The sequence below is a fragment of the Schistocerca cancellata genome, chromosome 8 (assembly GCF_023864275.1).
Source record: "Schistocerca cancellata isolate TAMUIC-IGC-003103 chromosome 8, iqSchCanc2.1, whole genome shotgun sequence".
In the NCBI taxonomy this organism is placed as follows: Eukaryota; Metazoa; Arthropoda; class Insecta; order Orthoptera; family Acrididae; genus Schistocerca; species Schistocerca cancellata.
Genome location: NC_064633.1, coordinates 316,591,047 through 316,610,691, shown reverse-complemented (window position 1 = coordinate 316,610,691; position 19,645 = coordinate 316,591,047). Strand labels below are relative to the sequence as shown.

Below are 19,645 nucleotides of genomic sequence, written 5' to 3'. Positions count from 1 at the left end.
CTATTCACAATAAAGTGCCTGGCAGAGGGTTCAATGAACCACTTCAAGCTGTCTCTCTACGCAGCGCAGGAAAAACGAGCACTTAAGCTCTTCTGTGCGAGCCCTGATTTCTCTTATTTTGTCGTGATGATCATTTCCCCCTATGTACATGGGTGCCAATAGAACGTTTTCGCAATCGGAGGAGAAAACGGGATTTTGAAATTTCATGAGAAGATCCCGTCGCAACGAAAAACTCCTTTGTTTTAATGATTGCCACTCAATTCACGTATCATGTCTGTGGCACCATCTCCCCTACTTCGCGATAATACAAAACAAGCTGCCCTTCTTTGTACTTTTTCGATGTCATCCGTCACTCCCATCTGATACGGATCACACACATAAATACTCCAGAATAGGGCGGACAAACATGGTGTAAGCAGTCTCTTTAGTAGGCCTGTTGCACCTTCCAAGTGTTCTGCCAATGAATCGCAGTCTTTGATTGTCTCTACCCACAACATTATCTATATGATCGTTCCAATTTAGGGTATTTGTAATTGTAATCGTTAAGTATTTAGTCCCCCCCATGAACCATGGACCTTGCCGCTGGTGGGGAGGCTTGCGTGCCTCAGCGATACAGATGGCCGTACCGTAGGTGCAACCACAACGGAGGGGTATCTGTTGAGAGGCCAGACAAACATGTGGTTCCTGAAGAGGGGCAGCAGCCTTTTCAGTAGTTGCAGGGGCAACAGTCTGGATGATTGACTGATCTGGCCATGTAACATTAACCAAAACGGCCTTGCTGTGCTGGTACTGCGAACGGCTGAAAGCAAGGGGAAACTACAGCCGTAATTTTTCCCGAGGACATGCAGCTCTACTGTATGATTAAGACTTAGAAGAGCAGTTGAACGGAATGGACAGTGTCTTGAAAGGAGGATATAAGATGAACATCAACAAAAGCAAAACGAGGATAATGGAATGTAGTCAAATTAAGTCGGGTGATGCTGAGGGAATTAGATTAGGAAATGAGACACTTAAAGTAGTAAAGGAGTTTTGCTATTTAGGGAGTAAAATAACCGATGATGGTCGAAGTAGAGAGGATATAAAATGTAGACTGGCAATGGCAAGGAAAGCGTTTCTCAAGAAGAGGAATTTGTTAACATCGAGTATAGATTTAAGTGTCAGGAAGTCGTTTCTGAAAGTATTTGTATGGAGTGTAGCCATGTATGGAAGTGAAACATGGACGATAACTAGTTTGGACAAGAAGAGATTAGAAGCTTTCGAAATGTGGTGCTACAGAAGAATGCTGAAGATAAGGTGGGTAGATCACGTAACTAATGAGGAGGTATTGAATAGGATTGGGGAGAAGAGAAGTTTGTGGCACAACTTGACTAGAAGAAGGGATCGGTTGGTAGGACATGTTTTGAGGCATCAAGGGATCACAAATTTAGCATTGGAGGGCAGTGTGGAGGGTAAAAATCGTAGAGGGAGACCAAGAGATGAATACACTAAGCAGATTCAGAAGGATGTAGGTTGCAGTAGATACTGGGAGATGAAGAAGCTTGCACAGGATAGAGTAGCATGGAGAGCTGCATCAAACCAGTCTCAGGACTGAAGACCACAACAACAACAACAAATATTTAGTTGAATTTACAGCCTTCAGATTTGTGTGACTTAGCGTTTAATCGAAATTTAGCTGATTTCTTTTAGTACTCTTGTGAATAACTTCACACTTTTGTTTATTCAGGGTCAACTGCCACTTTTCTCACCATAAACATATCGTATCTAAATCATTTTCCAATTCGTTTTAGTCATCTGATGATTTACAAGACGGTAAATGAGAACATCATTTGCAAATAATCTAAGACGGCTACTCAGATTGTCTCCTATGTCGTTAGTATAGATCAGGAGCAATAAAGGGCCTATAATACTTCCTTGGGCAACGCGGAATATTAATTGTTTTACTCGATGACTTTCCGTCTATTACTACAAACTGTGACCTTTCTGACAGGAAATCACGAATCCAGTCGCACAACTGATGCGATATTCGATAGACACGCAGTTTGGTTAGAAGACGCTTGTGAGGAACGGTGTCGAAAGCCTTCTGGAAATCTAAAAATATGGAATCAATTTGACATCCCCTGTCGGTAGCACTCATTACTTCATGAGTATAAAGTGCTAGTTTTGTTTCGCAAGAACGATATTTTCTGAATCCGTACTGACTACGTGTCAATAAATCGTCCTAGGCAAGGTCTTAGTGGAGGCGGTTGGCAATTTGCCTTCCTCCAGTCGTAATGAGGATGAATGGTGATGATGACAAAACACACAGTCATCTCGAGGCACTTGGAAATCCCTGACCCCGCCGGGAATTGAACCCGGGACCCCGTGCTCGGGAAGCGAAAACGCTACTGCAAGACCACGAGCTGCGGCCTCATCGTGTAGAAGAGAACCCGAGGACACGTACTCGAGACATTAACCAGAGAAGCGGGAGACATGAAAATGATCCGATCCTAGAACTGATTTTACATTCAAACGGTAGTTTCATTATTAAAACTTCATAGGACATACGGCTTTTATGGGCGTGCCTCGCGCTATGAAAATGCCGGCACGGTAGTTCAGCGTGATCGGTAAGGGGGCTAGCTGTCCTGTGAATAAAATAACTGAGTTAAATATTCAGCGATCAAGCTGAAGAGCCGTGATGCGCCGTCCGCCAGGCCAGTTGACCAGAACAGTGTCGAGAAATGTGAGGGGAAAAAAAGGGTAGTGCGTGATTGAAAACAAAGGCCGCGACATCGAATCCTGGTCGGATCACAGATTTCTCGGTATATCTTTAATTTTGCCTTCATCTTTTAGATGTGAGTAGTATCCAGAAACAACACGTGGTGCGTATTCCATGTTAAAGTGTTGATCCTCTTTCGTCGGTAGTATAACTGTGGAGGATGACACGTCGAACCGGCTTCCAGTCGAAAGACTTGCACCAGGCTATTGAACCACATGAAATTATTATCATCACAGGCTTTCACAGCCGATTGCATTCTTCTTCTGTGATCTTCATCTTCTTTTCTTTTCAAAGTTTCATCCGTTCTTCTTCTGATGAAGTGTTTAAGCTACTGTAACATTTCCTTGGTTCTTTCCACAGATCGTTGCCTCCTCCAACACAACCGAGTGGAGATCTATATTTTTCATTTAAGGAACGTTGTTATCGTATTAATATTTGCTACCATTTTTATTTTTGTTGTCAGTGTCAATATCGTAGTGCAACTAATTTTCAGTAACTCGTATTTTTTCCATTCCTTGCGCACAGTATTTAAAATTTCAGTGTGTACTTACATGGACAGGCATTTCTCAGGACTGAAACAAATTTTTTTCCCCTAAGAAAGTCCATGATGGTTGTGTATTATGATGATACAACGGTTAGTACCCTGTACCATCGAGCAATCTCTGTCACGCATTGTAAGTTCTCATAAGTTTTGTAATGATGTTGAAATGAAAACAGCTTATGTATTATGTTTTGTAATATGATACTGAAAATATTTTTGTTCTGTTTTCTGTGTCATGGTGGGAGAGTGAGGCGTGGCAGCAGCACAAGGACCATTCTTTCCGTCGTCAACCTACCCCCTTCGTGGGTCAACGGTGGCGTTAAAATGACTACCGGTTTTCAAAGGAGAACTCCCGAAGTGACTCGCCCGTCTCTACGTTAATAACTAAGACAAATAAAACAAAATAGTAATGAAATGAAGTATATATATCCATTCTTGAGTTTCTCCCGGCGTATTTGATAATCAAAATATCCACGGGTGTGCTGCCGGTCTATAGTGTCCAACGGGCACAATATTTCGGCGATCATACATGTCGCCATCATCAGGTGAACTGATGGACTGAGCTCCTGTGAACGTGCCGGCACGGAGATCCGTACGTTATGGCTGCTCAGAGGGAACTGGGTTCGGTCGCGGCGGCGGCCGATTTAAATACATGTACATGGAGAACTTCGAGGAGGAAGCCCTGTCGTCATCCGTATGGAAACCTACTTGCTTTTTCCGTTACGTGGACGACACGTTCGTCATCTGGCCACATGGTATGGATAAACTCCTTGACTTCCTTACACATCTAAACTCCATACACCCCAACATCAAATTCACTATGGAGACTGAAACGGAGGGTAAATTACCTTTCCTTGACGTCTTGGTCAAGAGAAGGGCTGACGGCACCCTAGGTCATGGGGTGTATCGGAAGACAACGCACACTGATCTGTATTTGCACGCAGACAGCTGCCACCACCCTTCACAGAGGAACGGGGTACTTAAAACTCTAGTACATAGGGCGCGCAGTATCTCTGACGCAGAGAGTCTACCCCAGGAATTGGAACACCTGAGAACTGTATTTCGAAAAAATGGGTACTCAGAGTGGCAGATTCAACGTGCTCTCCGCCCAACCACTGCAGCACAACCCGTTGAGATGGATGAAGTCACGAGGGAGGAGGTAGGCACTGCATTTATTCCATACACAGGCGCACTCTCGGGGAAATTCGCCCGCATTCTGAAAAAACACCAGGTCGGAACTGTGTTTTGTCCTCCAAATAAAACTCGTGCACTGGTGGGGAGCGCCAAAGATGACCTCGGTTTGAGGAAGGCCGGCGTGTACCAGATTCCGCCTCAATGTGGCAAGTCGTACATTGGTCAGACGTTGCGTACCGTCGAGGATCGATGCCGTGAACACCAGAGGCACACTCGACTGATGTATCCGAGCAAGTCGGCGGTCGCTGAACATTGTTCGTCGGAAAATCACGCCATGGAGTATGACCGCACGAGGATTCTGGTACAGACGTCGAGATACTGGGACAGCGTTGTTAGAGAGGCCATCGAAATTCGCACCAATGACGACCTCATAAACCGTGACTGTGGCTATAATCTTAGCAAGGCTTGGGAACCAGCGATTGGGTTAATCAAGAGTAAATCGAGCAAACGTATAGTTGTGACGACCACGGCGGACAGAGCCATCACACCGACGTCATCTCAGACGCCGTCGCAATCTGTTCCACCGCGCGACCGTGGCGCGGGGCGCGGGCGGCGGAGGGAGCTCGCAGCGGGCGGAGGGTATTTAAATCGGCCGCCGCCGCGACCGAACCCAGTTCCCTCTGAGCAGCCATAGCGTACGGATCTCCGTGCCGGCACGTTCACAGGAGCTCAGTCCGTCAGTTCACCTGATGATGGCGACATGTATGATCGCCGAAATATTGTGCCCGTTGGACACTATAGACCGGCAGCACACCCGTGGATATTTTGATTATATATATCCAGTTCTTGTTTAAATATAATCACGATCTGATGAAATCTGTACATGTGAGCTATGAATGTTTAAAGTGTGGCAATTTTTGGAATTTATTTGGAGACTGATTTGTGAATGACTGGTTTGGAAAGCCTATTACGATATCAGCCAAATGAAATTTTCTAGACGTTGAAGTTTCACTAACTATCGAGATTAAGCTTAGATCTAAGATCGTGAAATCTTGGATCACACTGAAATTACGTGTATGAGATTTTGTGAATTTTATTTCACGACAGTTTGAATAAAAGTGAGATGCTTAAGGTCTTTTCAAGTATAAATGAACTTTACGTTCCTTCCCATGTGAAGAACTGTGAAGCACATGGTAAATCAGTTTTCGAATGACAATTCTTAATCACAAAACAGACACAATCCTTGCAATGAATGCAAACTTATACCAGTGACAATAACAGTATCTCTGAAAGTTGTAAGTCACGCTGCATAGTGTTAATGTAAAAGTCTTATCATATTGAGAAAAGAACTCTAATTAATAGTATTCAGAAGTTAAAGCATTCACTAAGCTTACGCCCTCGTAGACGGACGGCCAAAATTGACCATGTAAATTGATTAAAATCTATCTGTGGAACTATTCGGTGGTGTGTACCTATGGTACGAATTTCACATTATTGCAACAGCTAATTGTATCTGACACTTCACACATTTCGTAGAGCAGTAAGAAGAATGACGAGCTATTGAAGTATTCACCCAGTGGGTTAGTGCCGAATGAATTCAGTTCCAAGATCTGAAAATGATTGTGTACTACTGGCTCTGGGTTAGAAGTGCAGTATCTTTTCAACAAATATGGAAACTAGTATTTAAACAACTGCCATTTATTTACTATATTACAATTGATAACACTAAACTATTTACACTTGCTTTGGATTTTAGCTGTCTGATGTTTGATAATACATACAAAATAATTTTTAAGTACACATTCATGGAAAACACCTATCTTTCATTCATCTTCAAAGGAAACTGTGTTATACTTGAATCAATTCCTTACTGGTCGTCTTCATGCGAGAAACCTTGGTACACAAATGTTAAAGAAGACACCTAAGAGCTGCAGATTACACGTGTGAAGTCTGCATTACAACACTGCGCAAAAGCAGCTGCAGGAACATTACTCTAAACACATATTTAGATGGGAAGCAAGAAGTGGAGCAATGAATAGTGCTACGAATTAATCATTTCTCTCCATTACACAACGATTACATTCTGGAGTAAGATACCTTATATTTCGAATACACACAAATATTACTTTATTTAGATAAAATTTGTAAAACATTAACACGTTACATTTACAAAATGAAAAGATAACAAGCACAACAATAGGTATTGATACGGATAGCGCTAGTATGTGGGACATGATTCTTCTTGTTCTCACTTCTGACTTTTTTTTTTTTTTTAGGCTTTCTAACCAAAATTTTTACGTGTGTTGATTATCATAGAAATAGAAATTTATAAATGGGTTCAAAGGAAATAAAACGCCATGATATGCATCCACCACGGCACACCAACAATAGCTCACAAGCATATATATATATATATGGAGAGGTTTCCACTCTGTTCGTTCATTGGTGGAATTAAAGCCTTTAAACAATTACCGAAAAGATCACAAAATATGAGAATTTGCGTAGACTAGAGTCGGTGACGACGGCAGCCGGCGGCGGCAGCAACCAGCCACGCCGACGCGGACGTAGACGGCGCTCAGCGCTGCGGAGAGTGGCACTCGTCCACGGACTCCGCCTCCTGGGGACCTCCGTTCTCGGCCTCTGCGCCGTCCGCCTCATCCCCAACCTGTCACACAAGACACATCGCACTATGCTTTAGATGAGAATAGGTGAGAAAGGTAGCGCAGGCTCGCTCAAGACCAATAGTCACTCAGTTAGCAAACACAGACACACGTAGCTAAGATCAATTTATTATCTTCTTTTTATTTTTCTGTATCCAGAAAGGCCCGCATAGGGCCTCCAACATGCGGTCGAGCATTATCCTGCTGAAATGTAGGGTTTCGCAGTGATCGAATGAAGGGTAGAGCCACGGGTCGTAACACATCTGAAATGTAACGTCTACTGTTCAAAGTGCCGTCAATGCGAACAAGAGGTGACCGAGACCTGTAACCAATGGCACCCCATACCATCACGCCGGGTGATACGCCAGTATGGCGATGACGAACACACCCTTCCAATGTGCGTTCACCGCGATGTCGCCAAACACGGATGCGACCGTCATGATGCTGTAAACAGAACCTGGATTCATCCGAAAAAGTTACGTTTTGCCATTCGTGCACCCAGGTTCGTCGTTGAGCACACCATCGCAGGCGCTCCTGTCTGTGATGCAGCGTCAAAGGTAACCGCAGCCATGGTCTCCGAGCTGCTAGTCCATGCTGCTGCAAACGTCGTCGTACTGTTCGTGCAGTTGGTTGTTGTCTTGTAAACGTCCCCATCTGTTCACTCAGGGATCGAGACGTGGCTGCGCGATCCGTTACAGCCATGCGGATAAGATGCCTGTCATCTCGACTGCTAGTGATGCGAGGCCGTTGGGATCCAACACGGCGTTCCGTATTACCCTCCTAAACCCACCGATTCCATATTCTGCTAACAGTCATCGGATCTCGACCAACGCGAGCAGCAATGTCGCGATACGATAAACCGCAATCGCGATAGGCTACAATCCGACCTTTATCAAAGTCGGAAACGTGATGGTACGCATTTCTCCTCCTTACACGAGGCATCACAACAACGTTTCACCAGGCAACGCCGGTCAACTGCTGTTTGTGTATGAGAAATCAGTTGGAAACTTTCCGCATGTCAGCATGTTGTAGATGTAGCCACCGGCGCCATCTTTGTGTGAATGCTCTGAAAAGCTAATCATTTGCATATCACAGTATCTTCTTCCAGTCTGTTAAATTTCGCGTCTGTAGCATGTCATCTTCGTGGTGTAGCAATTTTAATGTCCAGTAGTGTATTTTTTTTAATATTATTTATTGTGCAGAAGTGGTACAAAGCTGTATCACTTTTCAACGTAATCTCCCCCACGCTCAATTCAAGTCGTCCAGCGCTTACAAAGTGCATAAATTCCTTTAGAAAAAAATTCTTTTGGTAGTCCGCGCAACCACTCATGCACCGCGTGGCGAACCTCTTCATCAGAACGAAACTTCTTTTCTCCCATTGCGTCTTTGAGTGGTCCAATCACTATGGCTTCAACTGCTGCAATGTTCTGTGGAGTCACAACTCGTGCCTGACCTGAATGAGGAGCATTTCCACTGAAATCACACCATTTGCGAACTTCCTACTCCATTCGTAGACTTGCTGCTGTGACAAACATGCATCAACGTACTGAATCTTCATTCGCCGATGAATTTCAATAGGTTTCACACCTTCACTACGCAAAAACCGAATAACAGAACGCTGTTCTTCCCTGGTGCAAGTTGCAAGTGGGGCGGCCATCTTTATATTCACGAAGATGCAAAGCTGGTACTTTTTGTCGATGATACGAGTATAGCTATCACACCCAACAGACACGAATTAACTGCTGAAATTGTAAACGATGTTTTTCAGAAAATCATTAAGTGGTTCTCTGCAAATGGGCTCTCATTAAACTTTGACAAAACACAGTATATACAGTTCCACATAGTAAATGGAATGACACCATTAATAAATATAGACTTCGATCAGAAATCGGCAGCTAAGGTAGAATATTCAAAATTTCTAGGTGTATGCATGGATGAGGGTTGAACTGGAAAAAACACACTGAGGATCTGCTGAAACGTTTGAGTTCAGCTACTTATGCTATTAGAGTCACTGCAAATTTTGGCGATATACATCTGAGTAAATTATCTTACCGCGCCTAGTTTCATTCTCTGCTTTCGTATGGCATCATATTCTGGGGTAACTCATCATTGAGTAAAAGTGTGTTCATTGCACAAAAGCGTGTAATCAGAATAACTGCTGGAGCTCATCCAAGATCATCCTGCAGTCGCTTATTTAAAGAGCTAGAGATCTTCAAAATGGTTCTAATGGCTCTGAGCACTATGGGACTCTACTTCTGAGGTCATTAGTCCCCTAGAACTTAGAACTAGTTAAACCTAACTAACCTAAGGACATCACACACATCCATGCCCGAGGCAGGATTCGAACCTGCGACCGTAGCGGTCACGCGTTTCCAGACTTCAGCGCCTAGAACCGCACGGCCACTTCGGACGGCAGAGATCTTCACTGTATCCTCACAATAAATGTATTCACTTATGAAATTTGTTATTAACAATCCGAACGAATTCAAAAGTAATAGCAGTGTACATGGCTACAACAATAGGAGAAAGGATAATCTTCACTACTCAAGGTTAAATCTAACTTTGACTCAGAAGGGGGTAAATTATGCTGCCACAAAAGTCTTTGGTCACTTACCTAATAGCATCAAAAGTCTGACGGATAGCCATATAGCATTTAAAAGGAAATTAAAAGAATTTCTTAATGGCAACTGCTTCTACTCATTAGATGAATTTTTGGATATAGTAAGTGGGTAATTTCCCCAACCCCCCCCCCCCCACCCTAAAAGAAATTAAGTGTCATGTAATATTTTGTGTAATGTAATATCTTGTATGGGCACCTTTTATTAACCTGACACGTTCCACATCATTACGAAGTGTCGTATTCGTGATCTATGGAACAAGTACTAATCCAATCTAATCTTTATACTGATACTGCACTATGCTGCCACCTACACGCCATTCTGCACGATGTTTGTAGCACGCTTACCAACTTACAGGATAACGGTGCGAAATTTCGATTTGTTATTACAAATTTAGGGTTTTCATTTGACTCACCCTCGTAATCTCAGAAAAATTCGATAATTTATTCCAGAGGAAGGGCTTCTCAAACTGAGCAAGTCAATAACGCATTGGTCCACCTCTGGCCCTCATACAGGTAGTTATTCCTCATGTAATTGATTGACAGAGTTGTTGGATGTCCTCCTGCGGGATATCGTGCCAAATTCTGTCCAATAGGCGCGTTCGATTGTCAAAATCCCGAAATGGTTGGAGGGCCCAGTCCATAGTGGTGCAAACGTTGGGGACAGACACGACCACCTTCCTGGCCAATGTGGGGTTCAGCAAGCACTAAAACAAGGAGTTGAAACTCTCACCGTGTGTGGGTGAGCATTATCTTGGTGAAATGTGAGCCTACGGTGGCTGGTCATGAAGAGTTCGATACAGTTCCCCACAGTCGTTTAATGAACAAAGTAAGAGCATATGGACTATCAGACCAATTGTGTGATTGGATTGAGGAGTTCCTAGATAACAGGGCGCAGCATGTTATTCTCATTGGAGAGAAGTCTTCCGAAGTAAGAGTAATTTCAGGTGTGCCGCAGGGGAGTGTCATAGGACCGTTGCTATTCACAATATACATAAATGACCTTGTGGATGACATCGGAAGTTCACTGAGGCTTTTTGCAGATGATGCTGTGGTGTATCGAGAGGTTGTAACAATGGAAAATTGTACTGAAATGCAGGAGGATCTGCAGCGAATTGACGCATGGTGCAGGGAATGGCAACTGAATCTCAATGTAGACAAGTGTAATGTGCTGCGAATACACAGAAAAATAGATCCTTTATCATTTAGCTACAAAATAGCAGGTCAGCAACTGGAAGCAGTTAATACCATAAATTATCTGGGAGTACGCATTAGGAGTGATTTAAAATGGAATGATCATATAATGTTGATTGTCGGTAAAGCAGATGCCAGACTGAGATTCATTGGAAGAATCCTAAGGAAGTGCAATCCGAAAACAAAGGAAGTAGGTTACAGTACGCTTGTTCGCCCACTGCTTGAATACTGCTCAGCAGTGTGGGATCCGTACCAGATAGGGTTGATACAAGACATAGAGAAGATCCAACGGAGAGCAGCGCGCTTCGTTACAGGATCATTTAGTAATCGCGAAAGCGTTACGGAGATGATAGATAAACTCCAGTGGAAGACTCTGCAGGAGAGACGCTCAGTAGCTCGGTACGGGCTTTTGTCAAAGTTTCGAGAACATACCTTCACCGAAGAGTCAAGCAGTATATTGCTCCCTCCTACGTATATCTCGCGAAGAGACCATGAGGATAAAATCAGAGAGATTAGAGCCCACACAGAGGCATACCGACAATCCTTCTTTCCACGAACAATACGAGACTGGAATAGAAGGGAGAACCGATAGAGGTACTGAAGGTACCCTCCGCCACACACCGTCAGGTGGCTTGCGGAGTATGGATGTAGATGTAGATGTAGATGAAGAGTAACAAAACGGGGTGTAGAACATCGTGACGTACCGCTGTGCCTTAAGGGTGCCGCGCGGGACAACCAAGGGGGTCATGCTATGAAAACAAATAGCACTACATACCATAACTCCTGGTTGTCTGGCCGCATGGCCGGTGACAGTCATGGCGGTATCCCACCACTGTCCAGGGAGTCTCCAGAACGTCTTCGCTGGTCATCGGAGTCATCATTGAAGACAATTCTACTCCAGCCAATTAGATTCCAGGCCCAAAGTGATGCTTCAGTTGCAATCCAGTCCAAACAATTACCAAGAGAGGGACTTGCTTTATTTCTCAGAAATTCGAGGAATACTGCATTACAGAAGGAACTGAGCAAATTTTAATAACGACAGGACGTCCTACAGCGAATGGATAGGTTGAGAGGCTCATTTCTGCTTTGGCCAAAATCATTGCTGAGCTTAGTACTCATGGCCCTAATGAATGGTATGAGATAGTACCATGAGTTCAACGTGCCATGAAGTCAACATAACCACAGAAGTATTCGGAAAATACCATTTCAACTTTAGATAATAGTTAAGATGCGCACACAGACTGATCTTCAAAAAATGGTTCAAAAAGCTCTAAGCACTATGGGACTTAACATCTGAGGTCATCAGTCCCCCTACGCTTAGAACTACTTAAACCTAAATAACCTAAGGACATCACTCACATCCATCCCAGAGGCAGGATTCGAACCTGCGACCGTATCAGCAGCGAGGTTCCGGACTGAAGCGCCTAGAGCCGCTCGGCCACAGCGGCCGGCGACTGATCTTCACATCACAAAATTATTAACAAAGACATTATTAATTCATTTGAAGAGAGACGCGGTAAATCTAAAGACCATGCGAAGCTACAAACGGAAAAGGTGCGAAAAGAAAACAGTGCTAGAGTCAACAAACGTCAGAAGAGAGCCTCCGAGTACGAAGTTTGTAACCTGGCGGCAATAAAACGAACGCAAACTGGACCAACATTAAACGTGAAGGCGAAGAATCTAGGTCCACATCGAGTTACTGAAGTTGAAACAAATTATCACTACAATGTATGCCAAGAAGGTAATAACCACGAGGGTCCCAGAACTACAACAGGTGCTGAATTTATGAATCCCAGGCTAAGTGACTACTTATTAGCAGAGTCGGCTGGTTCTCAAGACGATGGAATGTGGGTTGCGGACGTCGAATTTAAGTGTTTCCCTGACGTTGAGAGTGGTGACACGACGGGACAGTTGAATACTGAACAGAAGTTCGGTGTGTTCAGAGGAAAACTATGTTCACGGAAAAAACATGAGTGCTTTTGACGCCTTTGGACGGTTCAGTATTAAAGTTTGTAACGAGGAGATTAACAAATACTTCTCCATGAAAGTCGGGACCGCTTCTTTTACGTTGTTATCCTCCTTGTTAGTGTAACGGTCAGACAAAAAGCTTGGCAGTCCGAAGTCTTCTAATTTCTGCCACTTCAGAAGTAAGGAGTCTAACAATCAACGGTTTTACAAGCGGTAAGTATTGTGCACAAGTTTTAACTTGGTACAGGGTGGAGATGAAGCAAGAGCCTCTAGGGAGAGGATTGGTACAGGGGAAGCATGTTTTGCAAGAAGTTTCTACCCTCACTATGGAGAGTTCGGGCATGTAGATTTTTAACTACGATAGCTATGCAAATGAAAACAAGGTGCTGGATGGATTTCGAGCGTGCTTTATGATGTACAATGACTGAGACACAAACAAATATAAAAAAGATTATTAGAAACAACTAGCACCAATTATCTCATTGAGTCGTTAGTTCACGGTTTAATAAAACACCTACAAAATCTAAATACCATTTCTCTAGTTTTCAAAATAAAAATGTTCGGAAAGCTCTTTTCCATTCTAAAATTCAGTTAGCCACTAATATTCTTGCGGAGAGTAGACCGAAGGAAAGGGTTCCGGTGGAAGGGGGGGGGGGGGGGGAGCAATTGTTCTAGCTAATATCTCACTGCACTCAGGGTGTAAGAAAGGTTAATGACCGCTAATCTGATCTATGGAACGGTTGTAAATTTGACGAATGCGTTTCCGATTATGGCTAAAGGTGAAACGTTTGATGGTGGATAATTTTGAAAAAGCAAACAATGATGAAGGTGACAAATTTGTGAAACCTAGTGCCAACTATTCCAGAGCCGTATAACAATTTTGTCAAGTTGCAACGATAATCATAAAGTTATAATTATGATCTCGAAATAAAAAATGGTTTTTTTTCTTACTTAGTCATGTGGTCTACATATCTATGATCCAGTTTTACTGAGCATAATTTATGATTAATCTTTATGTTTCACGTGACATCAGCAATGCAGATGAAAATAAAAAACTGGCTAACACAATACCTAGGTCTGCATGAAAACAAACTTTACACACTTTCAACGAAAAGTACTTGAAAGTCACAGTGAGTTAACCTAGTTGGCAAAGAAGCTCCCTCCTCCAAAAAACGTGCGCTTCGCCGCATGCACAAGACCACTGCAACGCACATCTGCACCAACATCCAGCTCATTCCATTTGCAGTGTTCAGACGTCAAAACACGCCAGTGCACACGCTCGCGGTCCCTTTGCTTTTTTCAGGCCTTTGCTGACGCCTACGTGGCTACCGTAGAGGCTTGGAGCCCTGTATGTCCGCACCATACTTCATCAGCAGCAGCGATTCTATGGTTCAGCATGGGTCTTCTTTAGAGCGTCAAAGCTGTTTTGTGACTACCCTACGCCCTGCTTCTAAAATAAGATGTTTAAGATATTTCCAGTGTTCTGTTGTGGTCTTTGTTTCTACATTTTTTGACTTCTACTTCGTAAGCTCTGTAGTTCTGTAGTTGTTCGTTCCCCTTTTTATTTATTAAATAATGAGCAAAGTTCTCAAATAACCACAAAACGATATTTTTCTTCTGTATAGGAAACAACACCTACACGGGGAATATTGGGTTGTTAATGCTGATTTCCCTACCACCAGCTCTTTTGATGAAAGCTACCCGCTATTTTATTTCCTGCCATATCTCCAGATATCCTGACCAAGTCAAGCGGCGATATATCGTGTCTACAAGGTTACAGTTTATTTACTTATTTGTATTACTTAGACCAGCTGCATCTAGTTTATCGTTCCTACTGATAACACTGCTCGACACAGTTGCTCGTACATTTGTTGTACGTATAACATTTCACAAATTACTCTAGAAGTTTTTACAGTTATTTTTGAAGTAGTTTAACTCCGTCCTTTATCTGTTGTCACCTGTACTGAGTCTGTCAATAACAATACTGCACTTCCTGCGACTTTTAAGCTGTTCACTGTCTTCCATGTATCTTAGTCCCATCTGTAGCGATTTTGCAATAATTAAAGGAACATATACCATTATCTATTCTAATGCACTTTGTACTGCTTCTGTACAAGGTTTTCATTAAAACCTAAATTCAATAGGAAGCTATTTTATTAAAAGAAAGGGAAATTTTATTTTAGTAAGACGGGTAGTTGGCCAAGCTTGTCACACCGCTCTGGCTGTTAGGCGCGAAAGTCAAATTCATTGCTGACGTGCTATAGTGTTGTCAGGTTAAATTTGTACTGTTAAACGCAGTTTTGCAGATCTCGCAAGTGTCTGAATAACCCGAACATATTCTGTTATGTTTGTGGGAACTATGTAATTGCTAAGCAAAGTTACGACATTAATATTTCCGTAAAAAATGTCTACTACGAATATTTTAGTACAAGATTTGGTGATCAAGACAAAAGCTAGGCTCCACAAGAGGTTATGACGTATAGGTGTCGATGGACTGAAACTGTAGAAAAATGGGAAGAGGAAATCGATGCTTTTTCCAGCTCCCATGGTTTTGAGGAAGCTCCAAAACCATACATATTATTTTTATTTTGTATGGTTAAAGCAGAAGGTCGTAACGCAAGAAGTAACAAAGATATAAAATATGCTAACGTTTTTTCGGCCTTACGACCACTTACGCTTTGTGAATCTTTCCCAATTCCAGTTCCACCTTCCATTCTTAAAGATCTGCAGCAGAAGAGCAGCTCAGATAATGAAAGCGATGATGTTGATGATTACAAGTCAGAATAAGATCTCATCAGAATTATTTAGTCAAAACGAACTAAATGATATAACTCCCCACTTGAATGTGACAAAAGATAACGCCTCATTGCTTGGGTCAAGACTGAAAGCAAAATACCTTCTACTACCCGGAATATCATTCTCTTCATACAGGAACAGAGAAAATGAATTAGTAAATTTCTTTAAAGGAGAAGACCATATGGTTTTTGTGATATTGAGGGTTTATTGAATTTCTTTAACATCACTTACGATCCAAGTCAGTGGAGGTTGTTTATAGACTGGTTAAAACGTAGCCTGAAAGGAGTAATTTTAGATTATGGAAATTTTATTGGCTCAATACCTGTTGCACATTCAGTACAACACAACGATATGTATGAAAGCCTTATAAACTGTGTTAAAATACGTCAAGTACAAAAAACATACTTGGACAATATGTGGAGATTTGAGAGTAGTTAGGATGTTAGATGGTCAATAGTCATGCTGCACAAAAATCTTTTGTATCGTCTGTGAGTGGGACAGCCGAATCAAAGACAAGCATTGAAAGGTAACTAAGTTGCGCAAAAGGAAAACCCTCCAAACTGTTTCACAGAATAACATAAATGAGCCAATGTTCAACCCTACGAGAAACTTAAAGAAGAGTCTTTGTGGGGCTGCAGATCAGAAATTTAATGAAAGACATTTGAAAGTGCTATGAATTCAGTGGAAGAAAGTGCTTGGGTTAAGTTTAAAGAAGTAGTGGCTAACTTTTTGGGCAACAACAAACATACAAATTATAAAACCAAACTTCAAACAATGTTGCAGCATTGCATGAAATTAGACGTAATAAGTGTGTGGGAAGCTTCATTTTCTATATTCATATGTATTGATTTTTTCATGTGAATCTTGGTAATGTCAGGATGGACAAGGAGAATGGTTCTGCCAGGACATCAAGGAGACGGAAAAACAGAACCAGGGAATATGGAATGCAGACATGATGACTGATTATTGTAAATGCTAAAGAGAGATGGCACTGACGAAGGGATGCAACCAAGGAAGATAAATTCTTCCCCTATCAGAAAGAACTAGATACAGTGTGACAGCGAAGGGAAATTAAACTGTCATGCATTTGTTGTGTTTTCGTAATAATTATTAGCATTTTTAAATGAACTTACACCATCATCTATTCCAATACACTATTTAGTGCTTCTGTACAAAGTTACAAAATAAATAATTTATTTTAATGCAGTTAAAAAGCCGCTCTGTTAGAAAAAAATGTGGTTTCATTACAAACTTCAGACGTGATTTGTACAAAAATCTGACGTGATACAAAAAATCAAGATCAGATTTGAAACCATACCGAAAAATACTTTAAGTATGACCTTACAGCTGTAATACATTGTTCCAAAAGTTTTAAAAGGCTGCATAGTGTTATTAATATTTAACCGGTGCAGAGAGTTCAACAGCGACCAAAGCCCTGCAAAAATTAAGTATTTATCATTGCGGTAGGGGAGCCAGAGTACAACGGCGCTGCCATTCGATGACGTGGAGTATTGTGCAGTAGTTCGTTTACTGCATTTAGAAGAAGAACAACACCGCAACTATCCATGCTGACTTGGTGGAAGCATGTGGGTACGACACACCATTATATGGCGCATTGGGTAGGAGGCGCAGATGCTCCCAGTGAGGAGAACAAGATGAATGACGAAAAATAAGATTAAAGACCTTCTGTAACAAGAAACAAGCCATTTGCTGAGTCCCTTTTCACTTAATATGGCAATTACGTTCAAATAAGAGGACAATGATGCCAACGGTCTTGCCGCAGTGGTAACACCGGTTCCCCTCAGATCACCGAAATTAATCGCTGTCGGGCTGGGCTAGTACTTGGATGGGTGACCATCCGGTCTACCGAGCGCTGTCGGCAAGCGGGGTGCACTCAGTCCTTGTGAGGCAAACTGAGGAGCTACTTGATTGAGAAGTAGCGGCTCCGGTCTCGGAAACTGACATACGGTCGGGAGAGTGGTGTGCTGATCACATGCCCCCCCATATCCGAATCCAGTGACGCCTATGGGCTGAGGATGACACGGCGGCCGGTCGGTACCGTTGGGCCTTCATGGCCTGTTCGGGAAGAGTTTATTTTTTAAGAGGACAATGAAGGGCGCAATATTACAGTAACAGCTTAGAATAGCAAACTGGACTGCAGTGACTGTATGTACTGGCTTCTAACATCAGGCCCTAATTACATTTAACATGGTGTGGCTCTTCTTTATCGTTGATTTGCAAGAGTGCTTGGAGCAGAGCACACGCTAGATTTGGAACAGAAAAGACTGTATCCAACGTAAAGAAAAAAGTGGGCCCGAGCAGCCAGTAGGAACTCTAGCATTCGCAGGAAAGCGGACAGTTAGAATTACGTGTTTTCAGTGCGATAGTTGCCAATAGTTTCCAATCCCAAAGAAAGCAGGTGTTGACAGATGTGAAAATTACCGAACAATCAGTTTAATAAGCCACAGCTGCAAAATACTAACACGAATTCTTTACAGACGAATGGAAAAACTAGTAGAAGCCAACCTCGGGGAAGATCAGTTTGGATTCCGTAGAAATACTGGAACACGTGAGGCAATACTGACCTTACGACTTATCTTAGAAGAAAGATTAAGGAAAGGCAAACCTACGTTTCTAGCATTTGTAGACTTAGAGAAAGCTTTTGACAGTGTTGACTGGAATACTCTCTTTCAAATTCTAAAGGTGGCAGGGGTAAAATACAGGGAGCGAAAGGCTATTTACAATTTGTACAGAAACCAGATGGCAGTTATAAGAGTCGAGGGACATGAAAGGGAAGCAGCGGTGGGGAAGGGAGTAAGACAGGGTTGTACCCTCTCCCCGATGTTATTCAATCTGTATATTGAGCAAGCAGTAAAGGAAACAAAAGTAAATTTCGGAGTAGGTATTAAAATCCATGGAGAAGAAATTAAAACATTGAGGTTTGCCGATGACATTGTAATTCTGTCAGAGACAACAAAGGACTTGGAAGAGCAGTTGAACGGAATGGATGGTATCTTGAAGGGAGGATATAAGATGAACATCAACAAAAGCAAAACGAGGATAATGGAATGTAGTGGAGTTAAGTCGGGTGATGCTGAGGGAATTAGATTAGGAAATGAGACACTTAAAGTAGTAAAGGAGTTTTGCTATTTGGGGAGCAAAATAACTGATGATGGTCGAAGTAGAGAGGATATAAAATGTAGACTGGCAATGGCAAGGAAAGCGTTTCTGAAGAAGAGAAATTTTTTAACATCGAGTATAGATTTAAGTGTCAGGAAGTTATTTCTGAAAGTATTTGTATGGAGTGTAGCCATGTATGGAAGTGAAACATGGACAGTAAATAGTTTGGTCAAGAAGAGAATAGAATCTTTCGAAATGTGGTGCTACAGAAGAATGCTGAAGATTAGATGGGTAGATCACATAACTAATGAGGAAGTATTGAACAGGATTGGGGAGAAGAGAAGTTTGTGGCACAACTTGACCAGAAGAAGGGATCGGTTGGTAGGACATGTTCTGAGGCATCAAGGGATCACCAATTTAGTATTGGAGGGCAGCGTGGAGGGTAAAAATCGTAGGGGGAGACCAAGAGATGAATACACTAAGCAGATTCAGAAGGATGTAGGTTGCAGTAGGTACTGGGAGATGAAGAAGCTTGCACAGGATAGAGTAGCATGGAGAGCTGCATCAAACCAGTCTCAGGACTGAAGACCACAACAACAACAACAACAACAACAACAACAACAGTTGCGTTGCCGGGTGAATCCCCGGAGGACCAGAGTTACTGTTCATTTACGACACATCTCCAGCGTAGCGCCCGAGCAGTGCCGAGGGAAAGAACTTTCAACAGCGGGAGACCACTGGTCTGACATGTTCAGAATAGTTACTCCAGCCGGTAACGATCTTACGTTTTCCAAAAGAAACATGGGATGGTGCAAAATAAGAGCCTAGCCTCGAGCATAAGTTTTTCTTTCTTAGAATCT

General features: G+C 42.5%; 1 protein-coding gene and 1 pseudogene across 6 annotated transcripts in view; one reads left to right on the top strand and one right to left on the bottom strand.

Moving 5' to 3' along the window:
* Nucleotides 1-6,112: 6,112 nt before the first annotated feature.
* The window catches only part of LOC126095104 (uncharacterized), a 303,184-nt gene continuing 289,651 nt past the window's right edge, over nt 6,113-19,645 (bottom strand). For all 6 annotated transcript variants that reach the window (XM_049909808.1, XM_049909812.1, XM_049909811.1 and 3 more), the window contains one exon: nt 6,113-7,095. In XM_049909808.1, the coding sequence (XP_049765765.1) occupies nt 7,006-7,095 (90 nt within the window). In that variant the 3' untranslated portion in view covers nt 6,113-7,005. The remainder of the gene's footprint in view (nt 7,096-19,645) is intronic.
* On the top strand, nt 17,430-17,547 carry LOC126095990 (5S ribosomal RNA; annotated as a pseudogene).